General features: G+C 42.7%; 1 protein-coding gene across 5 annotated transcripts in view; it reads left to right on the top strand.

Moving 5' to 3' along the window:
• Positions 1–20,723, top strand: part of mef2d (myocyte enhancer factor 2d) — an 86,912-nt gene that overhangs the window by 15,603 nt on the left and 50,586 nt on the right. For all 5 annotated transcript variants that reach the window (XM_084556554.1, XM_084556552.1, XM_084556551.1 and 2 more), the window contains exon 2: positions 16,554–16,930. In XM_084556554.1, the coding sequence (XP_084412680.1) occupies positions 16,877–16,930 (54 nt within the window). In that variant the 5' untranslated portion in view covers positions 16,554–16,876. The remainder of the gene's footprint in view (positions 1–16,553; positions 16,931–20,723) is intronic.

Raw genomic sequence — 20,723 nt, 5'->3', positions numbered from 1 at the left:
CACAATTCACTTTTGCAGGGAACTTTGCCTGACAAAAGCGTGTGGAGAATGTTCATGAGGGATAGTGTCTCCGGATTCCTGAATAAGACTTCTGTGTCGGAGCCTTTCTGTCTCCATCAAAGGAGGAATCTCATTGTGCGACAGCAGAATCTGAACGCCCTGAAAAGTTTCGCTCTTGACAACCGAGGGAGCGCTAGCACCCTGCGATAATAAAAAGAAGTCGACTCGGAGGTTGCTTACTTCTGGACTTAAACAAGACCTTAGGATTATAAGATCCACATATGGTCAACCTGTCGTTATGATTACACATAGCGGTGATTGAAGTGAAAACCTGGGTGTTGCAGGTTAAAATGATTATGGATTAACATGACGGCATGGTTTTCTCCTCGCTGTAATGCCGGCACCAGCTCCACTGAAGCAAAGCAAAGGAGCTTAGTGCTTTTAGCCTGTAGTTCTGGTCTATGGTAGCATCTGTTGTTACAGCCGGACACAGCATACACATACTCGAGCCACTCAAACACATGCTGCAGGGTCATAAAGCCCTGTTTCAGTGCACTGAGAGGGGAGACAGAGAGAGAGTGTGTGTGTGTGCGCGAGTAGGTGGGTGTTACAGTATGAAGGAAGGCTTTCCGCAGAGGACAATTCCTCTGGAGTCACAACAGGTGTGTGTGTGTGTGTGCGGATTGCAGAGGGGAATTATGAGCCGTCCACTAAAAGGAGGAGGGGGGGGGGTTGGAGGGCTTATGAAGGGTCCCCTCTGCCCCACCTGTAGCCTGTCAGCTGTTGTAAGCCTGTTAAAACGTCAGCTGTTTCTGAGGAGAAGTGTGTGTGCGCGTGTGTCTGTGCGTTAGTCAAAGTCAGGGAGCTCGTGGAGGTTTGGAGGGTGGTGGCGGGGAGCGGGGAGCGGGGGCTGGCTCCGTGTGGCCCTCACCGCCCCATTGCACATCAAACGCCTTGTCGCCTTTGGGGATTTGTTTGCGCACAACACAGCGCCTCGTGCCTGCTTCGGGCTCTGTGTTGGTCTGGTCTTGCCATGCCTCTTTCCTGCTTGTTGTAGCCTTAGTCAACAAGCACTTCTCTTTGAAAACCCTCCAGAATAAAAGATAGAAATAAAAAAAAAAAATAGACAGAACCTCAAAAAATGTCACTAACCTCAAAAGCAGCACAGTTAATATAGTACATGTGTGGAGAAGGCTGTTTCAGTGGAAACGTCAGTCTCTGTGCCTGTGAGGAATATAAACCTGCTATTCTATTTTTCTAATTGAACCCAAAGCCAAAATTTGCAATTGCAACAGTGTTTTGAAAGTTTTTAATCACACAAAGCAGCTGTACTAAATTTACCAAAATAGAGCAGTCTTAAAAATGTTCAAAATCAGACAATATCTGATCATAGCAAATTAAACTGCAAGGGAAGTGTTCTTCCTTTGACCACCCTGAATAAGCTGAGAAGGCTGTGCTTCAATATAAGATATGTTGAACACTTTGATCCGGTGATCTGGTTTAACAGCTGTTTGTTCTGACCTCTATCCGTCATCAGGTAAACTTCTAAACATCAGCTAATAATCCTAACCCATTATTCTGATATTTTATACAACGTTAATGGAAAATACTCTATTTTTTTAAGCTTGTGGTGTCTCTTTAAACTATGTGAGACGATGGTTCCCAGTCTCTTTGACTGAAGGCCAGTGCTAGTGATAATGGCCTTCTCGAACCGTGAACAACCAAGGAGCTGTTTTTACATCAAAGATTGCTTTGTTTAAAAAAGATTTCGAAGGATGAAGAGAATCCCATTTAACAACAAAGATATGTATATATCTCTTCGATCGATCTTTGCTTCATTTCTTCCGTGAGGCATTCTGTTAATGTTAGCCAACTTGGTTGTTGTGTGGTGAGAAACCTCCATCCTTATCGCTAAAAAACAAAGCTGAAACAGGAGCAACTGGACTTGTAGAGTCTCTTAAAGACATTTTGCCACTCATCCAAGTAGCTTTTTCAGACCCTAGTCATTCAAGTTTCTGATGGGCAACACCTACAAATATTCCTATTTAAACAGGGAGTGCAGAAGTAAGTTGAGCTTAAATTCCCAAGTCATTAACATCGACAATAACCAATAGTATTAGATTATGGGTGGTTAGAGTTCAGAAGATTTGAAAACAGGTGTAGTATAGGTCTCATGTTATATAGAATTAAGTTTAAGACAAAGATTTCTCCTTCAAAACCACTTGATCTAGACAACTCTTTTATGAACGTTAGATTCCATGCGTCTGCTCTTAATTTTCTGGCTGTAAGCTAAACGTCTGCTGTCTCCAGTCGCTCATGCTGGCGTGGGAGTCACAGGTGTTGAGTGATTTATGGCTTTAATTTTACTTGATAGATTAAAATATAATATAGCAACAAGCACTGAGCATTAATTAGGATAACACAGCGTGCTTCTGTTTTTACTTTAAGTCACTTGGCAGCGAGACAGAAAAAGCTCACTACTTCACTTAACAGATTGTAAAGGCACGCTCTGCACAGGAAAGCACGTTTTTGGTCTAAAGAGTATGTTGTTCTTCATAAATGCTTCTTCATTCATGTGTGCGTTGATTGACTTTCGTCATTAAAACAAATTCTAAAGAACAGGAATCGTAGAGCATCTTAAATAGCTATTGTGAGCTGAAAAGAGGCTTTGAAATGCAGTTACAGTGCACCTTGACGTTAATAATCTGTCCCTGAAACGCTTCCTTTATCTGAGCGGACAGTCTGGAAAAGCAGAGGACTTGAAGCTGTAGAAACAGGCTTTTGGGAGGTGGGGGGTTGGAGCCTTTGTGGTGCCAACTGAGTGAGGCAGACAGTTGAAGGGAACAGGTTGCTGCGTCTGTTAAGGCTCGTCTTGCTGCTCTTGACCTTTAACCTTTAGCTGTGACAGCTCCCGGGGCTGGGCGATACCACATTTCCTCAGATTGGGAGAGCGACGGCTAGATAAGCCACAGACGAGACAAAACACACCACAAGGGTATGGTAGTGCAGTCCCATGCTGTTTTGAGCATGTTTTATTGTGTTATATTATGTGTAAGAATGTTATAAGATTTTCTGACTTTGTTGAATTTAGTCTTGTAACTAGAGCTGTAAACTTGGTGGATTGATCTAGTCATTGACAAGAATGCCAAACATCCTTTCCCAGCTTCTACAATTGGACTATTAAATGCTTTTCTGTGCAATACATAGTAAACTGAACATATTTTTGGTTTGTACTGTCAGTCAGGTAAAAAAAAGACAGGCATCACAGACAAAACAATAGTTCAACTATTTGAGAAAATAGGTTGCAGGTAATAAAGATAACCAGTTGCTGCAGCTTTGGTTAATAGTACCATTGGTCTATTATGGGAACATTGATCGACCTCTGTGGAAAAACACATTTGTCTTCTCACCTGCGATCTGAAAATGAGGTGGCGGCAAATAAAAGCAACCCCTTTTTCACTCCTGGACGGACACTTTTCTACCCAGAAAATAGGACGATGAATGGAAACTCAAAGCTTGACGCATTCATTCTGACGCATAAGCAGCGTTTACAGAATTTTACCCTGTGTTGCCAACATGCAAAATTGCCTTTTGCTCCTTCATTAGTGGCGTACGCACTTCCATGGTCCAATTGTGGATTAAATGTGAATTAAATGTCAATTAAAAAGCAACATCAAGTAAAGTTCAGTCTCTCATCGCGTGTATTTTTAAGCCAAACCATGTCTTTGCTGCGGGAATTACAACCTGTTAAGAGCGCCCCAGTATGCTGAAGGAAAACACAAAACTATCATCCTCATGAGGAAATCAATCATAGAATTACGATTTATATATATATATATATATTTGTGGTTTGAAGAGAGTGTTGGAAACCCCATGTTCATTGTGATGTTTTTGATGGTTCAGACATAAAGTTAAAAAAAAGAAAGAAAGAAATAGTGTGTGAAAATGGACTGGAATTGGTTTCAGTTTGAGACACGTTTGTTTTCATAGAGAAATGAGCATGTGCCAATTTGAAATTGCCATTTCTAACATGAAGTGCAAGGAAAAACGAAGATTTGCTTTGGATGGTTGCACTGATAATGTGTTAGACAGCCTCATTGTGTGGATGTGTATTTTTCTCCTGGAAATGTTGGTCTTTTGAGCTTTATTATACCGTGAGGTTTGTCAAGAGGGTTACGAAAAAAAGTGGAGGATTCCTCAACAATGTAGGTCACACACAAGAGAAAAGCTTACAGTGGTGCCACACCAGAGAATAGCTTTGTCATTTTTTTTAATTTACCCCATCCTCTGGGAGGCAGATTTGCATAATCAGGGTATTCACTGTCAAAGCCTTGAAAGCATATCATGTTTATTCACAAACCTATTAGTCATTTGGTACAAAGACAAAGTACCAAATAAGCTTGTCTTCAACAAAACCACTTGAGTTTGTCTTCGTTGTGGCGCATCACTCAGGTGGTGCACCTTTTGCATGGAACACCACACGAGAACACATGTTTTTGCCTTTCCTACAGTTGTTCCCCAGGATTTGCAGCTACATGGATGGTTGTTTATCATAGCAAGAGCTGTAGCTTATACGCTTTTGTGTTTCCTTTCAACATAAATACACTTTGCCTCTGGGCGAAAGAGCTGATTCCTCTCACCGCTCTCTTAAAGACTAGAGAATAGATATCCTTTTTCTCAGTGTTTGTGCCTCCCCCACCTTCCCTCAGTGCCGGATCCCCACCACATGTAGCCAGCACCACACAGTCTTGGCCGAGGCTTGCGTTTGTGTCAGGAAGAGCGGAGGTAGGCTTATAGATCCCCATTTTAGGCTCCAGGCCAACACCGTGTGTTGAACATGGAGGGCCCCCAGGCAGTCATGCACACTGATGACAAATGTGGATGGTGAGCGGGGGAAAAACCTGGAGAAAGGGCAGAGCGATAAGGCCATCTGAGCACTCGTGTTTGTTGTGGAAGTAATTGTGTCCTCAGTGCTCTGACATTAGGATTGTTGTGTTTAGTGGTGGTGTATATTTTTCCCATCCACCGGCAGATTTCCTGCTCCAGATAGACGAAGAATGAGCTTTTTTTTCTTCTGCTTTCCCCTCATGGATTTATCCATATAAGTTACTGCTTCAAGATGAAATTAGCCTTTGGAATTTTTGCCCCTTGTTTAACCCTTTGAGCTCTGAGCACATACGTGCTTCACCCATACATACATTCTCAGTGTTGTGTGGAAACTCAATGACACAACTGTTTAGCAGACTCCTGGCCTCCCATTTCCCACACCCTCGGGGCCCCATTGGAGATTTCAAGGTCAGGAAAGGGCATGGGCTGAGATGCATTTCTTGGGAAGCAGATCCACTGTTGTAAACGGTCACAGAGACTGAATCTCTCTTTTTACAGTCCTTTACCCAGTCATCTATGTGTATCTCATCCAGTTCAGATCTGTACGGATTACTTTTGATTTCCACAACTTTGGACGTGGCGTCAGATCACAGCCGTCATCGGCGGTCTTCATTGAAGTCGACAGCGAGGTGGAAATGTGGCGGTGTAGCCACTGAAGTTTGACAGCAAAGAAATCGTTTTAAAATGGTAAAGGGTCTGACTGAGTGGCACGAGACATTACCAGTGTGTTGAACCCTCCGACAGCTGAGCATGCAAGTATAGATGTGTGTGGCGATGGTGTGTGTGTGTGTGTGTGTGTGTGTGTGTGTGTGTGTATAGATTTTAGGGGTAGGGTGGGGGGCCTTAAAGGGTCCGGTGGAACAAAAGGTATGTAAGCAGCTGCCATCCCGCTGCCAGCAGCTCATGATCCAAATGGAAGATGTACACACACAAGTGGGACAGATTGGTGAGCGACGAGATTCTGACACACACAGCTAGGCAGCTAGTGGCTCCTTCACTCACATTCCACACACGCATGCATAACTTCTGCAAAGATCCTGTTTCCGTCCAGCCACTAAACCCAGAGATGTTCAGTTTAGGATCTAAAACTGTTAAATCCAGTAAATGGCTTTGATTTGTTAAGCCATAGAGTGTATTTTTTAATACATAAATTACTTATTTCAGTCAATTGTCAAAGTTCCTGCTAGTAAATGACCACTACAAAGGGTTGACATTCAAGTTTGCGTTAATTTTTTTGGTAATATTGTTTAGATTTTCAATAAAAGTCTATATTATATAGCCACATGACAATTCCACACTTTATTGTAATAATTGTAAGAAACATTATTTAATGCCATGTCCACTTTGGCTCCTTTTTATACAGACAAACATTTTAGGTATTGACATATTTATAAAATAATGGGAAATATCATTAGTTGCTATCCTGAAGTTGAAGTAATAGGTTAATAAACACTGGATGAGTCCTTTAAAGAGCCCACCAGCAACTACATCATTTGCCAGCATGGACACTGATGAATTGGTGGCAGTTGCTGAAGGCATATTAGGGCAAAGGGTGACCTGGGAGGGGTTTATGGGTGAGGAGGGCTGAGATGAGTGTTCGGTGTGACTGTGGTGGGGTGGCTGACAAGAGCCAGCAGCAGCAGCAGCAGCAGAGGAGGGGGGCCTTGATGTTGGTGGGGGGTGTCCTGTGAGAAGGGTAACTTGGGGCGTCCAGAGTAAGGTGTTCGACCAGCAGTTGTCACTTCAGCAGTTGGTGGGAGAGCGGCACATGTGCTGCTCTGAGTTGGGCCCTCTTTCTTTTCAGGACTCTATCCCTCGGTGATCTTGGACTATCTTGTACTTGGAGCCCTTTTTTCATATTAACTGGCCTCAATCCACAACTTTTCCCGGTTGTGTCACACACTGTCAAAACAGCTCGTGGCACCTTTGATCTTCGACGGTAAGAGTGACCGATAGAGACATTGCAGCTCTAAGCTCGTGTGTGTGTTTCCACTCATGTAATTGGTTTGAGCTGACATCGCCTAAAACCATGATCACTTCAAGAGAAAATGTCTTAATTGATGGCTGTTTTTAAGTGTTTACGTTCCCTCTCCTCGGGCTAAAACTAACATTTTTCAACTTTCTCAAGCTTGATTTAAGTTCTGAGGCGACCATTTCTGAGGTCTGTAATCGGTCCAGGATCGCGTCGCTTCTGAGGACGTTACGAGGTAGATAGCGAGGAATGGGAAGGGTCTTGCGGCGTGGCCTGTCCAGCACCAGCCGCCATGCTGACACCTTCTTCTAGCCCCAAATCTGCTGGGATAGGTCTGACAGCGGAGGGTGGCTCTTGGCTGATTTATGGTTGATAGCTTGTGTTGTTATGCCGCTCATAGCTTCACACCTGTTCTTTTCCTTTCTTGAATTGACGGCTTACGTGGCCATTAAGGTGGTGAGTGAGTATCGTGACGCTCGTGCCCTTGACACCTGTTCAAACCATGCTGTGTGCTTTTAAGTATGCACAAATGCATCCGATATTTGCGCGTACCTAGTCGTATAGATGCAGAGTTTATGATTTTCATTGACCTTGATGATTGCTCGTTTTTTATTGTCTGGGATTTTCAAAGCCTTGTCACTCAATGGGGGTAAATAGCAGGAAGTGGTTTATCCGTGTTCAGCAGCCCAGAGGTATTCCTTTAGAGTTAAGGGAATAGCAGCCTGATTTGTCTGTGTCTGTGTCTCCTAGAAAAACATATCAGAAATGTGAAGGGTCACACTCCAGCTGCTACATGTATGTAAAAGATTATCACATAAATCTTCTGTGGGCTTTAATGCTGTTGGCTGCTCCATAGAGGCCAGGCTTTCATTTCGAGATGATGACAGACAATATGTCTTATTTTTTTTTTTTTCAGCAATATAGTTCCATGCTGTTATTTCTAAGTTTCATTGGCATGCTTTGTTGTCCTGTTGCGTTTCCAACCTCTCAGAAGAAGAGCGGACGACCAGCGCGTCTCCAAGCAGCTGCTCGACACTTGTTTTGAAGGGTATCTTGACAACAAAGCCACCCTGGCTTGATCTCCTGTGGCCAGATTGAAAGATGCCTCTTAGAGCAGAGGGACCTCGGGCTTGTTAATGACCGCACGTATAAACAGTCATGAGTCGGTTTATTCTGTATCTTTGGAAAAGAAACAGTTTTCTTGTAGGAAGGTTCATCCGTTGAAAGGATTGCAGCTCACTTTTCAAAACAATGGCGTTTGTAGTCGTTGAGTGTTTATTATTATAGAGTTCCCTCTGCATACCCGCCATGCCCACATTACATAGTAAATGAACTCACACGCTATAAATATGCAGGTATTATTGTGCCTAAAACAACAGCATTCCTCCTCCCACTCACCTGCATTCATGAAAATAGTGCTTCAGATAAAGGTCTGTAAATGGCAGTTGTCTTGATCTTGCCTGTCTGGCTCTTGTGCGAGGTCTCACTGATGAGAACGTGCTCATCTGGTGATAGCAAACTTTGGCACACATGCCAGCCACGCACGCCCTCTGTCCTCAAGTGTCACACTGAAGGTATTAGTGTTTTGTCTAGAGGGCATTCTTCTCTGTCAGACCTTTTGTTGTTGCACAGATTTAAGATGATGGGAAACACTTTGAGGGAGGAAACATGTAAACCATCTTAGAAAGCTCACTTTACACATCTCAGGAGTTATATTACAAAGCACTGCACTGTTTGCCCTAATGATTACAAGAATTATAAATGATCTGACGTGTAAGACAAACAGAAGCCCAAGTAATGAGTAATACTTGAATGAATAATGACTTGAGTGTCAGAGTAACTCTGATTCTCGGATATTTATTTACCAATGGTTCAGTCTGGTCACAGAGTTTCGAGAGGAAAGTTTGAGAGGACATCTTCTAACATGATTTCAGTTTACAGAAATGCCAAAAACATCCAGATGCAAGTTGCCGTTATAGTTTTAGAAATAGTTTAGTAAATTTGTTGAGATTTGAGACAGCATCTTGACATAATCATTTGTTAGATGAAATATAGTTAAATGATCAATAACGTTTTGATTATTTAGAATAGTCAGCAGCTGTTGTGACCTCTTAATGTCCATCAAACCACAGCAAAGTAAATACTAGCAGCCTTTTAAATAAGCTTCAACATCATCTTGAGCTTCTCTGGATTAATCCTTAGTCCTGCTTTATGTTCCATTCCTCAGCTATGAGCTCTAGTGCTGAAAAGTTTGGTCACTAGAAAATTAGTAGCAATGTTTTTTTCTTATAGGTATAACGCAAATTATACAGAAGAAATACTAACCATTCTCTGCTACAATATCAGCATTAAATACCAGCATTTACTTTTACATTTTTTTTTAGTCACCGTTAATGAATAACTTTGGGTTTTTGATTGTTTCGTTAGAGTAACCAAGGAATCTTAGTTCATTGTGGGCTCCCCAGTTTTTTTTTTATCTTTTTTATCATAAAAGATATTTCTTAAACAAAGCATGTGATGGATCAAAAAAAAACAACAAAAAAAAAAAAAACAACATGACGGTTCTGGATACCAAGTGAAGCAAGTTTCAAATTAGCTGAAAAATCTGGCAGGCTGTAACAGACATCAGTCTGAAGATTAAATATTTATGCAATTTGATATGCTAAATTAATAGAGTATTTTATTATGCATAGATTATTTGATAGTGGTCTTAGTTCTAATGTGGTCCTCTGATGCATGTCCCTATTATTTTATTACAGTACCATGACTGTATTTATTTTTTTAGAAATTACCTCCAATAGATGAGAAAACAAAGAGTAAACTGTGAGAGCTCTCCCTCTCATTGTTCCATTGGCTCCCACCAGTCACACCTTTCAGGGATGGGTGTGCCTCTGAGCATGATAAGTGTGTTTACCTGTGGCCGTGATGCAACCTGACAGGTCAAACCGCACAGTCCGCGCTGAAGATGCAGTGACAGGCGCAGGAGTCAACAACAAGCTGCACTAAAAGTATTGCATGGCCTGCCAATAAGTCCTCTCTGCTCACCACGCTTTGTAAACTTCTGGACAACAGTTATCTTAGTATGTGCCCCCTGCATGGGAGCATTAAAGATACTGTAAGGGTGTTTTTTGCTGTATTAAAGCCAAACAATAAGAACAGTGACAGTTAGGCACCCTGTGTTAGGCTGGGTGTGTGGGTGTGTGGGTGTGTGTTTTCCTTTGTGTGTGCAGTTGTTTGTTTTTATGGACACGTTTGGGAGCGTGTGTACGTGCTCAGGCTCGGGTGGTATTGATAGCGGCCCGGGCAGCGCGGCCGTGATTCACGAGCCAAGAGGCGCAGATCTCTTTACCGCCCCTCCAGTCCCATCTCATCCCATCCCCCTAACCGCCCCCACCACCACCTCAGAAGTGCTGCCCTTGCAATGCATCAGCCCTCCCCGCTCTCCCCCCACCTCTCCAAAGTCTCACCCATGATTGGTTAAAAGGAGAAGGGGGAAGGGGAGATCATATTCCACTGCCAGGGTTGGCAGCGTAGATGCGCAGGCACAAACGTAATCATAAGCCAGGCTTCAGATAGAAGGCCAGCAGCCTCCCTCCTCAATCTACATCCACTCCCGTCACTCCACCTGCTGATGCTTCTACCACAAAATCAACCGTGCTGTGGGGTTTTGTTGATATCGCAAAGATGCATGCTGGTTGACCTGAAGCATGAGTACGGTGGGAGCTGTGTCCAATGGTTGCCCGGGAACATGAGGCAACAGGCTGTAAATATCACACAGCTGGTGCTGGCAGAACACCCTCAAGGTTGAGCCGCAAACTGAGCCTCGCCGGGTCAGATGAGGGCTTTTCAACAGCCCAGTTACACGCCAACCTCTCCCCAACCATTCAGCCTCGACCCCATCGGCGGTTCTATCAGTGTCTCAAAGAGGAACAAATCTTGATGGAACTTCTCCTCTTTCCCCTCCCTTACGAAACCTGCTTCATGGTTGCTGTGTGTCTCGAAGCCGGTGAGCTGTGCTTGAACCTTGGCATTAATGCCTTCTTACTGACAGGAACTCTGTGTGCAGATATTTGCAAGCGTGTTCCTGCCATTTAGTGAAGGGCTTTCATGAAGTTGTGGGGCTTGCAAGGAGAAAACTAATAGTCCAAATCAAAGGAGAAGCTTTGATATCTTCATACATCAATACATTAACTGATGAGCCAATTGTTTGTGCTCTGTCTGGAATATAAGATTAAGATGTTAAAAGTCTCAAACACATTTCAGGTGTTACATGTTGGGCATTTTAATGTGACTTAATGTGACAGTTTATTCACCCATCAGCTTATGTCTTTGACCAAAAAAGACCCCCCCCCCCCCATTTAATTTCAAGTGTAGTAGGTCAGTAGTACATACTATCTGATGACATCATTTGTCATCTTGTATTTTGTCCGTCATGTCAGACCGGTTTGAGTGAATGCTGAGTGATGAATGAGTTTCGGTGAAATATTGATCCCCTGACCCCAGAGTGAGGGATAGATCAGTCATTTTCACAGCCTGCTACGGTGCCACAGGCACACGGCCCTCATTTGGAAACCTGAGCCCCAGAAGACTTTGGCAGATCTTGAGGTGACCCCTGTGCTAATTTTCCAGAAGGACCTTCTGATGGCTGTGAATATTTTCTATAGATCTCATCCATATTTCAAGAGATAACATTATTTGTTTGTAATTATATCTGCTGCTGGTTGGAAACTTTAGCCCAGCTCACTTTAGAGTACCGTATAAGGCTCTGCATCCATTCTTGATTAAGTGAGACACTCTTGTTTCACCCTGTTTTGTCTATAAAAGCATTTTTTTGCCCCCACAAAAATAAAAAAAAAACACTGAAATGTGTGATTCAGTATGTCTTTAGATGCATGCTCTAGCATCCAGAAAATGTGCAGATGAAATATGATGCAAATTGGAGCCAGCGCAATTCGATTCAGCACAAATTCAAAGACTGAATTCAATCAGATGAAGTGCTTTTTTTTTTTAAATATACCGATTACAATTATACACGAGTGGTGAGGTTTCATTGTTTGTGTCCATAATACCTCACTTTGTGGTGCTAGCCAAGAGCCACATGCCCCCAAAAATACCGACTCCCACATCAACACTAGTAAACAATGTCTAGAGAGATTTTGGAGAATTTATTCTTCATTTAAATGGCTGTTGATTATGTACCCTGGTTCAGGGTGCTCTAACAGGACATCGACAATTTCCTTTGAACAGACAAGAAAGAATGGTCTGCTTTTTTTGGTTACTTGTTTGTTGTATAGTGGTGTTGTTTAACTGTTTTGAGAGTGTAATGATTTTTGACCTTTTCCTACGAGGTCAGGATTTGTAGTTTCTTTCTTTTAATTATTTATTTATTTGCCTCTATCGCTGACATCAATTTTCTCATATATATCTGTTAATCTTTACACATCTTCTGGGTATTGAAAGCCACTTGCTTCATCGCACAAGCACGTGCATATGTGTAGATTATGTTTTCTGACAATTCTCATGACACTGCCAGCCTTTGCATCCATTAATCTGCAGAGAACTGGATTAGGTTGGTGTAATCACAGTTTGGGCTCCTATGTACAGCAAAGTGTGTTTCTGCTGTGAAGATGGTTGCGGTCAGCTTGGGCAGATGTTGGTGCTGAGTGGGAGAAGTGATGGATTTCTCAGTAGGCCTCTGGCATCACTCCAACAGCCCAGAACCATCTTCACCACCGGCCTCCCTCCCCTCGAACACCAGCCCCCTGCCGCTGACTGTTATCTCTCTGCTTCAGGCTGCTCCACTGCCACTTAACACGCCAGGACAGTAAAGGATGGACACGTGGGAAGACACACACACACACACCTGCGAGCGCACAACAGATAACAAATGCTCAGCCCTGACCAATATATTGATGCTTCAGTGTTATATTAGAGACCTATCGTATGGGCATATGGTCTATACAATGACAGAAGCTTATTTTAGCATGCACGAGATTGGTGGTGTTTGGTGGCCTCACTATGACACACTTAGAATAGCATTCACTTTAATTTAGATTTAAAGCTATTTCAGGTTTTGTTCTGCTCCAATTATCACTCATTACTGACCTAGATATTGTACTGTATCAGCCTGCGTGCACACACACACACACACACACACCCAGCATCATCGTCACCTTATTACATCACATCTTCCCCCGTACCAGCCAACAGAATGACATATTGACGCAGATCACGTCTAACCCAAACATCCTGTTCGGCTGCTTTGTCTATGTGATTTTTTTTGTGTGTCATGACTCAGTCACGGCCCTGTGTGCCTTCACTGCAGGTCGTGACACATTCAGCCTGTAGCAGAAACACTGGTGGCGATGTATCAGTAATATAGAGGGCGGCAATCGCTTTGGGGACAGCCAGGCAGGTTGTCAGGAGGAAGGTCACTAGTTCGCCAACCTCTCCTGGCTGTGAAAATCTAGATGACGTGCCCTTTAGCAAGTCACTTAACCCCTGACTGCCCAATGGAAACTTCTTGCTGTCAAATTGTAGCAGAATATGGCTGTACTGGGACGCTTCCACCTTCAATTCTGCATAATTGTGAAGCATGTTGTCGCGTAAAAACCGCATCCCTGTCAACTTTCTGCTCACGAATAAATGCTGAAATCATAATATTGCCCTCACAGTGCGTTGCTTTCCACCCACGTCGTTGGATGAGAAGATTAAAGCTTTGAAATACTTAACGCCACAGATGTCAAGGATAATGATGCGATGTAACATTTTCTAACTGTTCTTTTATGGTCTAATCTTTGTTGCAGGCTGGCCCAAGGCTATGACCTGGTGTGCCCTCTCTAAAGCTTAGTGGACGCATTTGTACAGTAATAGTATTTTTCTTTTTTACACTGTTTGTGATGCTTGGTTAAGAAGCTTTGTTTTCATACCCAGGTTTCCTTTTTTAGGCCCTTATACTTGTATGCACCTTTTTGGTAAAACAATATATATTATACATTGCCAATTTGTCTAATATATCCTGGTATATATCCTGCTTTATGTAATGATATAGAAAATACTGTACATCCTGGACAGTAATGTTGTCAACCCAAAACCAAGCCAAGAGAATTACTTTATTTTGAAGATTTTACTTTACTGTTTTGATACAAGTGTGCGTCAAAACATTCTACATTAGAGAGGAGACATCACAGAGCTTTATCAACATCCACTTGCCCATTTTACCCACAGGGATGATTCATTCTTCATCAGATCTTAACAGCATATAATATTCTAGCATATGTACTTAAAAACTGTAGAAATGTAGTCTGTGTAACAGATGTGCTTTTAATGTTAGTGCAGTTTCCACAAAAGTTCTGACTTGATTTACCCAATATCTCAACTCCAACTGCCACAAATTGTAAAATAACTACTTCTCGATGACCTCTAGAGAAATAAAGTACCTTAATGCGTTAAGGTGTTCCCCAGGGTCCTAATCTGGGGCCATTGTAGAATCCTAATTATCAGCGTTTATCTTTTCATTGTTCAGAGCGTCTCTATCGCTCTCGTCTGTTCAGCGAGGCAGCAGACACACTCCAGGCCCTCCACTTCCCATGTGAGAGCAGAGATTCTGCCTGACATCAGACATGGGAAGCGAGCTGCAGCAGCATGAAGGGTAAAAGGTCGACTCTTGACCACCCCAGGCAGATAAAGCAGCCTTTTCATGTGTGATCAGCCCACAGCCTAAAGACAAATCCCTCAGTTCGCTGCCTTTGAACTTCACTGCAACTGGAGCGAGTCCCCCAGTCGGTCTGTGGCTAATAAAGACTGCGAGAGCGTACGAACACACACCTCATTATTATTTTGTTAAAATGTGTCACTACCACCACCCCCTTACTGCCTGTCATTTGAACTTAAATGAAACGAATGAATGTAAAACATATCGGAAATAGATTCTTTTTCCAGAAGTACACTAATGAGGTGATCCAGGTATAATTCATTTTCCTTTACTGGTCTATTAAATCTGTGCCACTCAAAAGGGAGAAGATAAAGATGAGCAGAAGCAGTTGAGTTAAAGATGGATTTTGGGAAATGATGGCGCTGAAGGGGCTGGAACAAAATACGTGAAAAATGTTGCCAATACAGTACATTCAATTCCTGCAGCTCACTGTAGAAGCTCGGGCAGCCTCCAGTTCTCCATCAAGCCTTTTTACAAAGCAATTATGACACTCATAACACCCTCTTTCTTCAGCCCCCCTCCACTCTCTCCCATCAGTGCATAATTCATAAGCATCTCATTGCCAAAGCTAAGCCAATTGCATCCCCTCTAAATGAGCATGCAGTGCAGCGCCCACAGCTTCACAAAAGAAATGTCAGTCTCATGACAGACTATTTCACTTTCTTTGTTTCATAAGAATGGATGTAAATAGAGGGTTTCTTCTGCTTCTGCTCCCCCAGGTAGAGGGAATGCAAACAATGCTGAGGAGCTGGTGTGGTGTCTGTACTCAAATCTTTCCAGATGCTTCAGCTCTGTAATGCTGCCACTTGGCTACCACTGTCTGTGTGTCTGCGCGCGCGTGTGTGTGTGTGTTTGCGCACTGTGCTGTGTGTACAGACAGTCTGAATGTATATATAGAGCGCTATTTTTAAAGCTGAACTACAAATAGTAGTAACAGGGCTTAAAACGGTGCTTGCCTCTTTTGCCGTTCCTGGGTTGCTGCCGTCTCATTCATTCATGACTTTGCATGAATTTGCAGAGGGCCTTTCTCTGTCTGTCTTTGTGAAATTTCTAATTTATAATGTACCCATAGTCTGTTTCTGATCAGGCATGGTAGCGCATTGCAGACCACCCTTATTTCATGGTTAGTTAGATAAATGGCTGAATTAGACACACATTTTCACAGTCTATATCTTTCTCTGTGTTGCGTGGAACTAGGTCAGCATTCGGGTTAGGTAATAAGGCGTAATGATATTACTGGACAGAAAACCACATTGTCAATCCTGTCTTCAAATGCTCAATGTCACGGGTGCAAAAATCAGCCCACTCCTCTTGCATTGCAGACAGGTCAGCTATCTGTCTTGAGAATGTGGAAGTCTTAATTGAAAAAAAAAAAACAGTAGAACAATAGAAAATTGCTTCTCAGTCCCAATCATCATTTGTATAGATGTTCTATGAAACATAGTATCCATCCATGTAGTGTGGTCTGCCATATTGTCTTGCTTGGTTCCATGACGTAAGTTTCCCGTGGAGAAATAATCCTAGAACAAGATAAGAGTTTTGAAAATGAAAAATATGTCAAATCCAGAGACTCGGTGGCTCCTCTCTGTTGTGCCTCCGATTTGGGAATCACATTCGGTGTGTCAGGCAGCCCAGGCTGGGCAGCCGGTTGCCGCAGGCGACCAGCAGATCAGTGATGTGGCGGTGATGCCTCTAATGAAGCTGACACAGCACAGCCTTCCTCCTCGCGGGCCCCTGAGGGCCTCTTGCTCTGCATGCAGCACCACAAACACCCCCCCACGTTTCAGCCAAATGTGCTTCTGATTTGACGGCGCCTCAAATGCATTGCTGCATCATTTATTCTCTCGTATATGTTGGGTCAAGGCAAAGGCAGCGTTTGTAGTAGCTGAATTGGGTCACAGTATACAAACAAAGTCCCTCTTTGCCCTTTTCAGAGTCTCTCCCTCTCAGTGTGATGAATGCCTCTGTGTTGTTTTCCAGGAGCTGCCCAGCTGAGGTGAAGGGGAGGGCAGAAGATCCCAGTTCAGCCTGAGTGTGGATGACCTGCCCGCAGAAACAGGACCATGATCTGAAGAGGGTGCTGCACACAGAACCCCATTCTTCCTCTCCTCCTTCTCCCTCCTTTTTTTATTTTTATTTTTTTTTTTAGTGGATAGAGCATCTCTGCCCAGGTGCTTCAAACAGAGTCCGTGTTCACAGAGAGGGTAAACTGAAAGTTTAAAGAGGAAGAAATACACCAACAGCAATCCGTGACCTCAGACCCTGCCACTCTCCCCTGCTCCTCCCATTGCAACACCACAACCATGGGGAGGAAAAAGATCCAGATTCAGAGGATCACTGATGAACGCAACAGACAGGTTAGCACCACGGAACCAACAGTATCTGTATAATAACTTCTGATTGGACAGATCTTTGATTATGTCACAAATGCAGCAACAACATAAAGGCTTAATGACAAGTATATACTTATGGCATAGGTAGGATTTCATCTGTTGATTAGTGTATGTGATGTGAATTTACCAACTGGAAGACTGGTCTAATTACTTAATCATGTTTACTTTCAACAATCTAATCAGATGGTTCGTTACATAAAAGCATCAAAGAAGTTGTCCTAGGAAACATTTTGATAAAGGGCAGGCAAGTTGAAAAATCCTTGGCAGATGACTGAATGAACTATCTGTCCATACATATACCCTGGCTTGCTTCAACCAATCAGTCGCATCTTGTTGTCATCAGACTGTTGCCAGAGTTGTCATGTTTCAGACGTCAGTTGGTCTGAACCGCTATTATTTGGAAACATGCGCATAGCTTGTAGCTTGACAATGTGGATACTTATCTAATCTCCTATTTGCACAAATCTCACGAGAATTCAGCTGCCTCTGAAGGTGAGCAGTTCCCACAAGCTTGTAGAAGCAAGTTCTAGCAAACTAAGAGGCCCATCTCTACATGGAATCTTCGTAGGTCTCACGTGGAGTTACATTTTTGTCAAAGAGCACATATCATGGCTAAACTACCACCTTTGAAGACTCTGTGACAAGTTTAGCAAAGAATTAGTTTCATTTCTGAGCTAAAACTCCAAACCTTATCTTGATTTATTCTGGAGCAGTAAAACCCCAGTAGATGTAATGTTCAAGTGTCTGGATCTCTCTGTATCAGTCGCAATAATGGTTTATTATTCATCTCTTCCGTCCTGCTCAGATCAATGAAAGAAGCAATCCTTATCATTCCTCCTCAACTGAGTTCCACCGTGCTGACAGGAGAAAAAAAAAAAAAATTATCTCATGCGATAACCAATTCCCACAGGGATCTTTTCTGTTTTCACATGTCCCATGTAGCATGAACAACACAGTAGCTGTTCTCTCAGCAGCGCCACAACAGAACAGTATAATAGCATTGTGTTTGATGAAGCTCATATGACTCTGCAGAGCCATCATGGGGTTTCTGCCTACAGTGAAAAAGAGCAGGAAAGTATGATACTCACGCTAAAAAAAAAAAATCAAAAATCAAAAAAATGCCTGAGTCCCTGTGGTTACTTCAGTGGCATTGTCAGAGAGGATGAAAGGGTAAATGATCCATCTAAAATGAGTCAACTGGTAAATGGGCTTTGCTCCATTGAGCAGATTGAGTAATGGATTTGACGTGCCCACCTTCTAAAGCAGACAGAGAAGAAAAACAAGACCGAGAGAGGCAGAGGGAGAGAAACAAGGTGGCTAGCTGAATAAGACTTGAGCAGTGTGAGAGCGAGGTGGCCGTAGGGTTTGGAAAATCATCCTCAGTTTTCTCCTCATCAATCTTAGCAGGTTGCATTTCTATAAAGGAGAGAAGAAACGGGGCCTGGAGGGGATCGCTGAAGTATGATGACTTGTTATTCATCAGTACACAATTGGACATAAAGGAAGAGGGGGTTGTAGCTATTTCTGGTTCAGCAGGCTCTGGTTAATGGACCCTGCGTTTGTATCAGGTGTCGAGCCGTTTGTCAATAAGGTGGTGCACTCTGTGGTAATACATGGTCATAATGTAAGAATCAAAGATTACTCATTGACCGCGATCAGGCGATTAACCAGCAGAAAATGGTTTCTTAATCACTTTGGCAAAAAGACAGTCAGCGAGATGACATTCGGATGCCCGCGCTCAACCACAACTGCTCACAGCATTTGCGTTTTCACCTTTTTTCTGTTTGTCTTACGTTGTTATCCCGAGCAATTTACTCAGGGAAAACAGGATTCAGTTGTTCTATCAGCAACATTTAGCGTCTGAAGTGGAACAGAGAATTAAGCTGCTAAAGGAATAAGTGGTTTTTACACGCTTGCGCTGTGTTGCTTCAGCTAATGAACAGTGCAGCCTCTGAAAGGAAATCAAATGAATTTTGGAGTACATGCAGCCCGTCACCCTCCTACATGTTGATTCAGAGATGCTGCCATAAGCTCTGCAAAATAAACAGCGTTCAGAGTGTGGGCCCCGGCTGGAAACATGACAGCATCTCAAATACCACATTTCTTATGGAGACAAAGACACACAAGAAAGAACAGAGAACGGGACTGGCAATATTGGAAGGCTTTTTTTGGATAGTGTTTGTCAAGGATAACACAGAGAGAGTTGCCTTTAGATTAACACTGTGACCTCATTTTAGCATAAAGATGCGATAGGAAGACAGATATCTCCCAAGAAATCCAAGAATAATTAATCAGTAATCCTGTTTATGTAAGGAACAGCTCTGGAGCATTTAGCACAAATGTTAGTGACACACATGTGGTTATTTGGGAGTAAATAAATTAAAGGTAAATGTCTGTAAACAAAAATAAATAGAGAGGTCAACTGTGACTCCTGGGAAACATTTCAGGATTAAATGCCCAGTCACAGAGTTTAAGATTGCCTCTGCTAACATAGTAGAAACTTGATCATGGCATTTAGTTTCAGATTTTGGGTCAGTCTTGGTCAGTCAACTTTATTTTCCCTGCCCGAGGCTTATGGGTATTGTAGTGTTTAGAGTCATCCAGAGCTGACCAAACTGGTGGGAAATGACCTGATTTAAAAAACAAACAAACAAAACTGTTCTCTGCAAAGCTGAATACTAAGATACTCACGCTTAGTCAGTGAAGCAGTCAGTAAAACATGGCAGCGATGTTGCTGAATTGAATTCATATCGACCTGTGATGTGAACATATTTAAGAGTAAAGTGTAATTTAATTTAATCAGCCGTTATAGTCACAGTCCTGACTTCTTATAGTGTTAAAGCCATTCATTTCTGTGGATGAATCAGCCAGGAGAGTTTCATACAGTCCAAGTCTAACTAACCTATGGAGGTATTCCAATTGATATTTTCTTCAAAACAAGAGGTGCCCCCACTTTGTGACTGTGTACCTGCTCAGTTCATTCAGAATGGAACCAGAATCAGAGCTTGGGGTTGTAAAATTAGGACAGCTGAGATAGGCTCCAGCCCTCCCACGACCCTATAGAGGATTAGCAGTTACGGAAAATGAATGAAGGGATGAATGAATTGTAAAATTAGGATTTGCAAAGTTTAGCATTTATTTTCCATCTGCCCCAACTTAGCACAGCAGAGTTTCCAGCTCTGTGATTGGATTCTTTCAGTCTGCATCGCACTTTTGAAGTTGCACTTACTTAACTAATTTATGTCCTTCTGTTTTTACGTCCAGAGGCCTTAAACTTTGACCCGTGTGGGTGTTTTCTAACATCGGTTGTTCATTTGTACATCGTTTCATGGCCATCCAACTCTTAGAAGTATGATTTCACTTCTGGAATCCTGGGTGCCGGCAATAAATTTTTAGATTATGTTCAAATCATCGCAGTTTAGTGTTTGGAATAAGTACACCATTCACTTTGCAACTCTAAACTCCATATAACCCCAACAGTTGCCAAATGTTAGTCATCCCACAATGCGAGTGCATGTCAGTTCTGAAAGTGTTTTTACTACTTTAAAACTGATTACCTAAAGCAGCGTGGTAATGCTCGGTTATGTGTGAGCGAGACTGTACCAAAGCAAATGAAAGAGAGGTTCTGGCTACAGGAAACAGCAAGAGGAGGTTGCGGTTGTCAGTGGTGGTTTCCTCATCCATCTGCCACACAACCACAACCTCGCCAAGACACACACACACACAGTCAAACACACACACACACACGCACAGTCAA

This window comes from Chelon labrosus (genome assembly GCF_963514085.1).
Source record: "Chelon labrosus genome assembly, chromosome: 12".
NCBI classification, from domain to species: Eukaryota; Metazoa; Chordata; class Actinopteri; order Mugiliformes; family Mugilidae; genus Chelon; species Chelon labrosus.
The sequence above is the reverse complement of the archived record's forward strand: the minus strand, read 5'-3'. Positions and strand labels throughout refer to the sequence as shown.